The sequence below is a fragment of the Electrophorus electricus genome, chromosome 8, assembly GCF_041902795.1.
Source record: "Electrophorus electricus isolate QZ-2024a chromosome 8, ASM4190279v1, whole genome shotgun sequence".
In the NCBI taxonomy this organism is placed as follows: Eukaryota; Metazoa; Chordata; class Actinopteri; order Gymnotiformes; family Gymnotidae; genus Electrophorus; species Electrophorus electricus.
The window spans coordinates 24,955,889-24,967,500 of NC_137504.1; the positions used below are offsets into that span (position 1 = coordinate 24,955,889).

Below are 11,612 nucleotides of genomic sequence, written 5' to 3' on the forward strand. Positions count from 1 at the left end.
CTTCTGTCTGGCGACAAGATGCCTTTTCAAATGGTCTGGCATCAGTTTTCTTTTTCAAAACCAATCTCAGCTCTCAGCATAAACTATTATCAATGAAATATCAAAAATTGCTCTCAGATCAGTTTACAAAGGGGGCAGATATTTCCAGTGCTGGCCCTTCGTATGTGACAGGGTGATGTCATCTTCCGTCCTGTGCAGCAGAAAGGGCTTATTGTCCACAGCAGGGAGGGAGGTACGCGGTCAGAGAGACGTTGTCTGGTTGAGCAGTGATAAAGAGCACTGGGGAAGAAACCAGGAATGCCTCAGTTTCTGCACCCAGGCCTGATCCCTCAGCGCCCAAATGACTGAATTCACTGACGAACGGTATTTCTCGCTGTGGTGGCAGCATTGTGAGAAATGAACTCTTTCAGTTTGAAGTTCACACACTTTGTGTGTGTGTGTGGGGGGGGGCAGGAACTGCCACATGGGCTGTGTTCCTGAGTAATACATGTTTCCATAAATGGCTTCTTGTCTCTATTTGATAAAGCCAGGGTCAGCCTTCAGATGGGCTATACATGTTGAAAACGTTGCATTTCTCTGCACCACAGACAGATAGATACAAACTTTTAAAAATCTATCAATGTACAATGTGTATCAATTTTCCATTCCTGACACTTCTATTTCCATGTCTAAGAAAATGTTACTGCATGACTTTTAATAAGAAAGGCAATATGTGCTGACCCAGTGCAGTGCACTTTCTTACAAGTCAGGTGCCATAAGAATAGATGCGTCACCGTCATGACAGTCAGGACCTGGAAGTAGAGTTCATCCAGCGAGAGCGTGGATGTACATACATTTTGGAAGATGCAGTGTTATCCTGATGTTATTGCAGTACCCTGAGCAGAACTACCAGTGGCTCCATCTTGAATGGAACCTACAGGAAAATGGCTTATGTGATCAGATTTGGATAATGCTTGCTGTCCCCAAAAAGCTTTGATTAACTCTTAGCGAAACTTACAATTACTACTAAAACAGTAAAAATATCGTAAATGGTATTTACAAATTTTCACAGAAGGATAAATCAAGGTGTCTCTGTTTGGCATCAGCTTTATTAGGCTGATCTGGGAACAGTGTTGGGGATTGGGGGACTATGTTCCTGTCACATTTAAATGATAAGTGTGGGATCTGGAGGGCACCAGATGACTCCCCTGTCTGTCACTCAGACTTCCATTAAATAGATCTGCCGATTAAAGACAAACGTGTGTGTGTGTGGGTGGGTGGGTGGGTGGGTGTGTGTGTGGGTGGGTGGGTGGGTGTGTGTGTGAGTGACAGGACATTTGGGCTCTTTAAATGAAGTGTTCATCTAGTGCAAGTTGCAGTCACTTTGGTCAGTAACAGTTAGCCATAGCTAACAGTAACCATGTGTTCTCTGTTCTTCCCATCCACTCCCTCTACCATTCTCTCTCTGTGCCGCCCCCTTCTCTCTCTCTCTCTCTCTCTCTCTCTGTCATTTTCCCCCCCACTTCCCTTTCTCCCTGTCTGTTTTTGTTTTCCAAACAAAAGCACCCTGTACAGGAAATTGTGTACTCTGGGAGCGTTCAGGAAGACTGAGAGCAGATTTCCTGTTCAAACCATAAGGAGAGGCGAGGAGAGAAGAGAGAGAAATAGAAAGAGAGAGAAAGAGATGAAAGAGGGTCAGTAATCTGTTAAGCAGTGGAGAAACTACAGGCAGCCATTTCCCTCCACTCCCGTGCCCTCCCCACGGCAAAAAAAGAGGTTTGACATTTCAAACATTTTCTTTTCACCCAAACTACAGGAAACATGACCACCCAAAAATATGGCCAAGCTGACCAGTGGTGCTAAACTGAATAGGAAAGAGGCGAGAGAGAGAGAAAATCAGAGCGGCAAAGGGGAAAAGGGGCAATTACAGGAGGGAGAGAGAGAGAGAGAGAGAGAGAGAGAGAGAGAGAGAGAGAGAGAGAGAGAGAGAGAGAGAGAGAGAGAGAGAGAGAGAGAGAGAGAGAGAGGGAGAGAGAGAGGGAGAGGGAAGGTTCTGTGCCTCCACTAGATCACTTCCTGTGGCTGAGGAGCGTCAGAGTGTAGGGGGGTTGTGAAGACGAGAGGAAAAGGGGTCAGGGGGAGCCGGAGAGAGAGAGAGAGAGAGAGAACACCTACACTGCAGGAAACCAGTCTAACACACTCTGACAGAATTCCTGGCGATTTTGAGAAGATAGAAGCTTTTAGCTGGGACAGGCCCTTCACTGGGCACTCTGGGACTGAGCTTTGGACTTCTCTGATCTCCCTGACTGCACAAAAGAGAGGGAGAAAAGCCTGATGGAGCAGTGACGTCAAACTGGTGCTGCGCTTCAGAATTCCTCTCCCACACCAGCTCGCTGGAGTCGCGGGCAAGATGTGAGCCGACCAGTCCTTTTGTTGGACACTGGACTTCCTGGTTTTGGGCTTTCTTCCCTTATCTTTTCCTTTTTTCCCTGGGCCCATATTTCCCCGGTTTTCCGTGCTGAGTGGGGCCGATGCTTGGCGTCAGGCCCTGTTTACTCTGATCTTAATAAATCTCGAACTCCTCATGAAGAACAAATCCGCCAAGCAGAAGTCCAAGAGGAAAGGAAGCGAAAATGCGTTCGGCTGTGACTTGACGGAGCACCTCCACAGCTCGGGACAAGAAGGTACAATTTTGTTATTGCCTCCCTCCTCAGTTTCTCAACTCTGTTACTGTTCAGAAAACATCCTGCCTTTTTTGTTTTTGGTTCTCATCTCCTCGTGCCCTCGCCTGTTTCCTCTCACCATAATTAGTTAATTTTATCACTGAGACACTCTACTGGACACACTTCAGGAGAAACAGTTCCAATGTGTAATCAACCAACACCCAGTTTCTCTCCTGCCTTCCCTGGGACATACAGAGTCTTTAAGAGAGGGCTGTGAAATGAAAAAAACACTTGTTTCATTATTATGGATTATGTTCTCTCCATGAAATAAGGCGGGATATTTTAATGTGTCATAAAAGGTGACAAAGGTTTCTAATTTTGCAGTCACTTGCATCGTACAGTAAATATTTTTGTAATAGTAGTAACTGATAAACAGATTTAAAATCAGAGCTGGTGAGAGCACTGTTGTCTACTCAGAAAGGAGTTATGGATGGGCTGTAGGCGAAAATCTGAACTAACCTTATTGAAGTGTGTGCAGTAAGAAAGAGACCCAGCCCAGTGGAGAGTTTCAGCATTTCAGAGTTTCTGCCTGAATGTTATTTCAGTTTCTCCATGTCTGTGTACATAAAGATTCCTGCTCAGGTTCACTAAGGAAACAGCAGAGGTGAAAAATAAATGCAAAAGTGAACGGAAGACATGGGGGGTGGAGCAGAGACAGACGCAGCTGTTAGGTATTTACTGCTTGACTGGAGCAGGTTTTGCTCATGTTTTCCTCATTACATAAATGGCATTCTGAGGTGGTTATTGGCTATTGTGAGTTTTCATCGTGGGCTTAGCCCCGGGGTCATCCCTTCAGTTACGTGTCCTTGTGCATTGCCCTGCCCCAATGAACTGTGGGAAAGACACTATATAGCAGGAAAAGATGAGAGGAAAGACAATTTTAGTGGAAGCGGCACCTCGGACTGTTCTAAGATCAGATCTATCTATTCTCCTAGTCTACTCTGAAATCATTGGGACCAAAAAAACATCAAATTTCATAAACTGACCCGAGATCAGTGGAGAAGGCCAGATTGATTGTGTAGAGTCTTTTGTTTTAGATCCTGTTTGCCCACACATTTTGCTCGCCTTGGCAGGCACTAAGACTTGGCACTATATATAATTGTTTTTGTTGTTGTTTCTTTTTTGGGGGGTGGTTCAACTGGAAAAAAGCTTTAAAATAAATTAAGCTGTTCTTTTTTAAATGCATTTTTGTAGTTGTTTTGTGGGTTAGGCTGTTACACTAACTGGCATTAGAGTTTCATTACTAGAAAACATTAGCAAAGTGTGACTGTGTTCACATATGTCTATGGTATGAAGTTTTTATTGCAAACAGATCAACTGTCAACAGAAGCAAGGTACCTAGTATCAACACTATAAACCTTCCTTTATTTTTGTAGTTACTTAAACATACAATAACATTTCTTTTTATTTCAACTTGATGTTCCATTTAACTGTACTTGAGTTCATAGTGACACACAACATTCATTTTTCTTCTTGCCAATTCATTTGACAATTTCAAGGCAGACTCTTAATGCAGGACTGTATCATTGGCTGAGCTGACTAAGACATACGCTGCCGTGCACTGATCCTGTTTCTTCAGGCACACTCTTTAAGTCATGCTCAGATTTAGACCCACATTAGCAGCAGGATGTGAGTAGGGGCTTGGTAACGGAGCGTCGCTGTCGGAATGCAGTGGGTGGTCCTTGCTTTAACCCACCGATGAGCTCTGTAGAGCAGTGATATTCAAATCAGCCACATTGTTCCAAATCTTCACAAAGATCTAATAATGGCTGGTAGTTGACTGAACAGTTAATCCAGTTGGTTGGCAACTTGGTGATCACACCTGACTCCTAGGTAAAGGGAGGGTGGAAAATATTTAGTACCTTGAGGACTGAGATTAGAATACCTTTGCTGTAGACTCTATAAAGGTGCTGTGACATCTGTCAGTAGTCTCTGTGTAGACTCTGTGTTGTCTGTGTAGACACTGTGTGGATTATGTTATCAACCCTGTGTAGACTATGCTGTAAACTCTGTGTTGATTTTGTGATGACCATGTGTAAACTGTACAATAGACTCTGTTTAGTTTCAGTGTAGCCTATATGTAGACTATGTGTATACTGTGTCTCTACACTCTGTAGATACATAGACTCTCTAGATTTTGTGTAAGGATAAAATATAGACTAACTGCAGGCTGTGTAGTCTGTGTGCAGTCTTTATAATCCAGTTGTAGTCTGATCACAGTATCTATTTACTTGCCAGCCCCCCAGCTCTTGGCCAACAGAGCTCAGCTGAATGAGGAATCCCATGATGCACAAATACTACCTGATTGGCTGCATGTCAACTGACATCACAAGGATCTACTGTTTGTTCCGTAGCTCTAGAGAAGTGTGAGTTTATTGTCCCTCAACTAGGTATTAAAATGTCCTGATAAATGTCTAAAATAAAATTGACTAAATAATGATCAGTCCCTTCAAAAGATTCACTAATACAATACATTACAATTCCTTTTTTGAAATTACAATGCCTCCTTTTGCAAAATAATAAGTTAAAATAATTTATTGCTTGCATAATGACTTGAATATAATTTGGAATTTTGTCAAATTACCATGTACTCTGTTAAATATGGTGGATTTTTTGTCCTGCCTTTCTTGCCATTCTTGTCGCTCATTATATGCACAGATCTGAGTCAAATCTGTGAGTAAATTAGCATTCTTTTGGCCTACCAGAAGATCTGGAACTTGTTAAAACATTATCACAATCGCATATTCAAGACAAAAGGTGCCAGAAAAACACGCAGTTGTTTGAGGCTCCATTATGGCATGCTTGTTTCCTGATACTGAAATTCCTAGACAATCTTCTCATCAAGAAGACAAAGAAAGATAGCCAGGGCATTCTATATATCTCTCTCTCTCTCTCGTCTCTCTCTCATTATCTCTCTCTCTCCCTCTGTCTCCATCTCCATCTCCCTATTTCTCTCTCTCTCTCTCTCTCTCTCTCTCTCTCTCTCTCTCTCTCTGTCCCACCCTCCCTCCCTACCCTGTACTCTTTCAGTTCACTGAGATGGTCTGTTCTTGGGTGTGTAAACTGTGGTTTGGGTTCAGTCACCTCCCAGTCACAGAGTAGCCATTTATGCTGTCCTCTTGCAGGAGGTCCCTCTGCCCCAGAACTGCACAGCCATGTAATTCAGCACTAAATAACCTGTTTTCCGAGTTTCCAAATTTCAAGCTACCTTTAAGCTACTGACCTGCCCTCATACTTGGAATTGCAACATGAAGGATGTTACTGAGGCTAATGTTCACATATAGTTTATATAAGTGTAGGATTATTAGGAAATTATCATTTTTGCCCTTCTCAGTCACACAGTGTTTTTTGGAAAATAATGTTAAATTACATCTTTAGACATTAAATATACAGGTGTCAGAAAATCTTTGAAGTTGCTTGGATTTCTGCATTAATTATGCGTTAAATATTGTCATTCACCAACTAAATCATAATAACAAACACTGTCTGCTTAAACTAATAACACACCAACAGTTGTAACACATGCTATCCGCACTGAACACATTGTTTAAACATTCACAGTCCACACTGGAAAAGGTGTGTGAATTTCTAGGTTAATGACTTCTCCAAACTTTAAGTATTTTAATCATTGAGACGAGATTGGAAGAATAAGTTAATGTTGCCCTTCCCTTTAATTTTTTATTTTTTTTATTTTATTTTTTTTTGACAGATTATGCTCTTCTTAACTAAGAAATGTTGGGTGAGCCATGCAAAAGCAAAATAAATATCAGAGGAACTTAGAAGAAGGACTCTAGAGATGCATAATACTGGAAATGGGTACAAAAGCCCATTCTAAAGGCCTGAATGTTTGTCACGGTGCTTAGGGTAACGGCAAAGGACCTGCAAACCTTTTTTGAATTTACCATAGTCTCTCAATATGCATAAACTTTAAGAAAAACACTGAACAGGAATGCTGAACATTTCAAGTTTGCGTAAGACCACCTGGATGTCGCACAATGTTTCTGGGATAATTTTCCATGGACAGATGGAACGAAACGCACTGGCAGAACTGTGCAACGGTATGTTTGGAGGAAAATAAGCACCACCCACCAACAGCAAAGCCCCAACTGTTAAGCATGGTGGAGGGTGCATCGTGGCATGGGGCTGCTTTGTTGCCTTTGCGCCTGGACTACTCGCTCTCACAGAGTGGATGAAGAATCCAAACCTGTAATGGCTTTACAGTCCTCTGTGGAACACAGTCCCTTTGTCGTTAGTTCAGTTTTGAAAGAATTTCCATCTCCTGCTCCCATCATTGAGCAGTTTTGTTTTGTTTTGTTTTGTTTTGTTTTGTTTTGTTTTGTTTTGTTTTTTTTGGGGGGGGGGGGTGTTCTTTTCTGGATTTTGTAATCTTTGGCAGTTTTATTATTAGTTTTACTATTATTAATAACAAATTTGGGTTCACCAAAATAGAACCAAAAAACAGACAAACAAAGCAAACATTACCGACATAAATGTATTAAATATCATGTCGCTGTCTTTCTGTGTCTCTGTATTCTGTATTTTTATTTGAGAATCTTTGTCTGTGATACAGTGCATTTTCAGTATTTTGTGTGCAGCCTTGGTCTCACGTTCGCCTCTAGTGCTGCGCAGATTCAGATCTGATTTATTCACCAGGCCCTCTGTCTCTTTCACACTGCCTGATTCTCATTATCTGATCTAATTTTTCTCAGATCCTCTGGCCTCAGTCATGTTCAGTGCAGCTGTGCAGCCAGTTCCACCACTTTATGCATCCAATTAATGCAGATCCAAAATGGCTCTCAACTTGGCATGTTATATGTAGTGCATGACATAATGGTGTTTCCACCCATGGCTGGATTAACTGTTTAGATTACATAGCCTGCAGCCTAGGCTCACATAAGATCAGGGTGGTTCACACATCAAAGGGTTAAAAATCCAGTTTAAATAATTCTTTGGCATTTACTTCACCCTTATTCTTGCCATCTTGTGAGATAAAGAGCTTGCTAAACTTTAAGATAATTACACTTAGGTTCTGGTTTTCATTCAGCATTTCATCAGATAAGGTAGCAACATGTAATGTATGATAGTACCTCCTAGGAAATTTGAGAGTGGGTCCGCAAATGAAAGCTACAGCAAGACAAACAATCATGAAATAATGATTTCTGAAACTCCTAAATTAACCATGTATTTCAGAAGTGGTCTATTTTATTTATAATTAGCTAAGATAAAGTCCTGTTCACATTAAGTGCCTGTTCTTTTTGTTTATGTTTTTCTATTGCATGAGTGTAGGCATACTATTTTATGGGCTATTGATTATACTGTCATTGTTTTTTATAGTGTATATAAAAATCTCAAGTTTAAGGGAACTTCAAATCTTTCACAGCTTAGCATCACCAACTGGTTTAATGCAGTCCTGTTTCCACCCTGTAAAGTGCTACAGCTGTTACAGCTTATGAAAACCTCTAAATGTCCGGAGGAGCTACCTGTAATTTCATCCTGTAGTTTCATCTGTTGTGATCATGTTCTGGGTTAAGATTCAGAAGAGGCCCATCATGAGATTGGGATTCATGTTTAGTTTTTTGCACTTCCAAGTTGTGAGGCTTTTTACAGTTACCTAATTTAGCACCATTTGTATTGTTAATGCCTGATTAAAGGATAGGCTCAATAACATTGCAGTAATGACACAAAAACATACAAGAGTGGTGTTTTTGGCGCATACTTTGTACAGCTTTTTCAATCACAAAATCACTTTTAATTTATAGCATGTCATTGTTGAAATCTAAAATAGTCAAAGGTGGTTCAAAAACATTCTTTAAAATACTCGAATTAGAGTTGTGATGATTAATATGCGAACACAAATTAAGAACTATCCAAAACCACAAAATCTTCAGGATTATATTGGATAACCGCTTTCATATTAAAAAATGTGAACTAAAGGGTTGTTTTTTTTTTTTTTTTCTTTAAGAATGGCTCTTGCAGGTGTCATGTCATGTGGAGCACATCCTCTAGTAAGTTATTAATCCAAATGTAAACTTTGCAAGAAAAAGTGGGAGTTAGACTTAGCAGTGAAACACTGTGGAACGTCAGCACCACCTGGATTGTGTGCTAGAGAGGACAGTAAAGGCAACCCAGTTTAAAATGATGAAGGATGGAACAGCTTCACTGATGTCATATGGAAAACCTGTTTCACTGCTCAGCACAAGCTTGCATTTTCCCCTCCAATTTACCAAGGCTCAGAGTTACCATAGAAACTATTCCTGCAGATGAACTGGTGACAAGATTGATAAAACAATTTTTTTGTTTTTTTTTGTTTATGCAATTATAATAAAACCTTTTTTTTTTACATCAGAAACATCTAGGGGTAGTTAGAGCTTAATCTTTCCCCCTGAGCATAGATTAAATGTTATTTATTTCTGAATGTACTGTTTCTTCTCAAAGACATTCTGCAGGAAAAGTTTTTTGTTTTAATCGAAAGCTCAGATAATTGGTGTTGAATTAAAGATTTCTACATGGTTCCTGTGAGACCAGGCCCTGTAAGCTTCGAAGGGGTTGTTCTATTAAGTATTTCACCGGAATCACATTTCCTCCTGCTTTGTTAGGCTTATGATAGACACAAGCACCATAGTAAAATAAATTCCAATCCCAAAAACAGCCCATCTTCTCTTAAACACACAAAATGATCAAACCAGATCAAAGTAAACAAGCTTATCCAAGACCAGTGAAGTACGAGGGATCGTTGCCCAGAGACTTTGCAGCTGTAGGTATGTTTAGAGAGTGATTGAGATGCTGGTGGCAACCTTCCAAAACGCCTTTTCTATGAGAGGAAGTGTCGCAAGTAATACCCGCACCAAGGCCTCTGGGTGTGTCGGCCTTCCGTTGAAACAAACAAACCATTTTTAACTTCCTGCCCTGGCCTGCCATCTCTATAGCCTGACACTTAAAAAGGCCCAGTGCTTTGACAGAGCACTCTACAATCGTCTTATAGACCTTCGTTAAAGCAAGCTGGAAAGAGTCAATAGATTGGGTTAGGATCTGTGTCCAACAGCTGCTGCCTGAAAAGCTACACAGTGAAACTGCGGCTCTGCTTGTGAAGGCATAACAACTGTTTTGTGTCTGTAGAGTATGTTTGTGGCTGATGAGGCAGGAGGACTGTGTCAGAGTGAATAGGCTGATCACACTCCTTTTTGGTCCTGTTTTGTCATTTCTCTATGGTTTCTTTGAGTTTAGAAATTTGTATGTTTTTTAAAAGCTTTAAAAGGATGGCAAATGTTTTTTCTTATTAATATTATTTTTATCTTTGGTGGTTTTGTGCTTTTCTGGCATGGTGGTTACATTTTGCGAATTCAGATGTGCACAAGTGGTGGCAAGTCATTAACACTGAACGTTATATTCCTCCTACCACACCATTTCAATACCATTACAACATTTTACTGAACAGGTCTGTGAGTGACTGTGATTGTGATTACTTACATACAGAGAGACATACAAAGCTTGATTTTCACTGTGTTTGTAACACGTCCATAAAGAAGCTCTTTGCTGGACCCTTGTGTTTGGTGTCTGGTTTGTTGTCATTTACTGTAGCTTCCTGTGTTTAGACCCAAATTACAGCAGAATATTTTCCCCCTGACTCTCGTACTCTGTTGCTCCTTTTTTTTTCTCTATTTCAAATTGTATCACATTTTGTAAACTCTAAATAGCTAGACACAGCTAGATACAGCTAGATATAGCTAGATACAGCTAGACAGAGCTAGACACAGCTAGACACAGCTAGATATAGCTAAATATATTTTTTTGTAACTGATAACTGTGCCACTCGATTTTTTTCCATTATTATTTGGAGGAGGAGGATTTAGCATGAGGCCTGAAGCAGTACTGAAAGCAAAATGAATATCTATGTTCATGTGACAGGACCCTTTGATGGTAAGGTGTTTTTATGAAGGCCAGTGTTGATTTAAATCATTGTGGAAATGTAAGCCAAGCTAATCCATGCACAATCACCTTATTTACAATTTAATTCATAATGTATTGGTTTTGATTGTTCTGTCTGTCTCTCTGACTAAACACATGCAGTTAGACCACACGTGCACATGCGCACTCCATCAGCCTCAGTCAGACCTTTCCTCTCTCCTCCCCTCTCCTTTTCCTCTTCTCTCATTTTATCTCTCCTCTCTTCTCCTCTCCTCCCCTCCTCTCTTCCATACTCACCACCCCTTAACTCCCCATTTTCCTCTCCTTATGATGCTATTTCTGCCTCTTCCCAGCTGCAGAGTGGAGACACATCCTGTTCAGCCCTGCCCTGACATTTTGCTGTAGTTCTCACTATAGACTACATGTGTGTTACACACACACACACACACACACACACACACACACACACACACTCACACACACACTCACACACACTCAGACAGACAGACACAAGTCTATTTCAATCTTCATGGGAGTTTTCCTTTGAATTATGCATCGCTGTGTATAAATACTAAACCGACCCCGAATATAAAAGAGTATACACTCACATACACATACCTATACAAACATCTACACAAGAAGTAACAATACCTCATTTGATTATGAATGACACTGATTTTGGAAGTTTTTGAAATAGTAACAACCAATGGCAATCCTAATCCATTACAGTGGGATTCTGCATGCTAAATTTGCACCAGGAGATGGTATTCCACTACAGTTTTACTACAGGCAATATCATACATCTCATTACTCTGTACAATATTTGCTGTCTTTATTTAATACTACATGTCATTTAGATTTGTATAATACAAGGCTCAGTGCAAAACACAGTGCACATTACTTCTTAAAATCCACCAGTAAGCGTTTACGGATATGTTTAATTTGTTTTTACTATGCTCCATGTACAGGGAGATGATAGGATATCCACTGTCAAGAAGATCACTC

General features: G+C 40.6%; 1 protein-coding gene across 2 annotated transcripts in view; it reads left to right on the forward strand.

Annotated features, from left to right (window-relative positions):
- Window positions 1-2,064: 2,064 nt before the first annotated feature.
- arhgap31 (Rho GTPase activating protein 31) overlaps window positions 2,065-11,612 on the forward strand; it is a 22,204-nt gene continuing 12,656 nt past the window's right edge. Inside the window, exons 1-2 of one of the 2 annotated variants that reach the window (XM_081719407.1) lie at window positions 2,065-2,663; window positions 11,576-11,612. The exon at window positions 11,576-11,612 is cut by the window's right edge and continues 88 nt beyond it. Coding sequence is in view for 1 of the 2 variants with exons in the window: in XM_027025807.3 (XP_026881608.3) it covers window positions 2,564-2,663 (100 nt within the window). In the remaining variant the exon portion in view is untranslated. The remainder of the gene's footprint in view (window positions 2,664-11,575) is intronic. The other variant, XM_027025807.3, reaches the window with a different exon arrangement.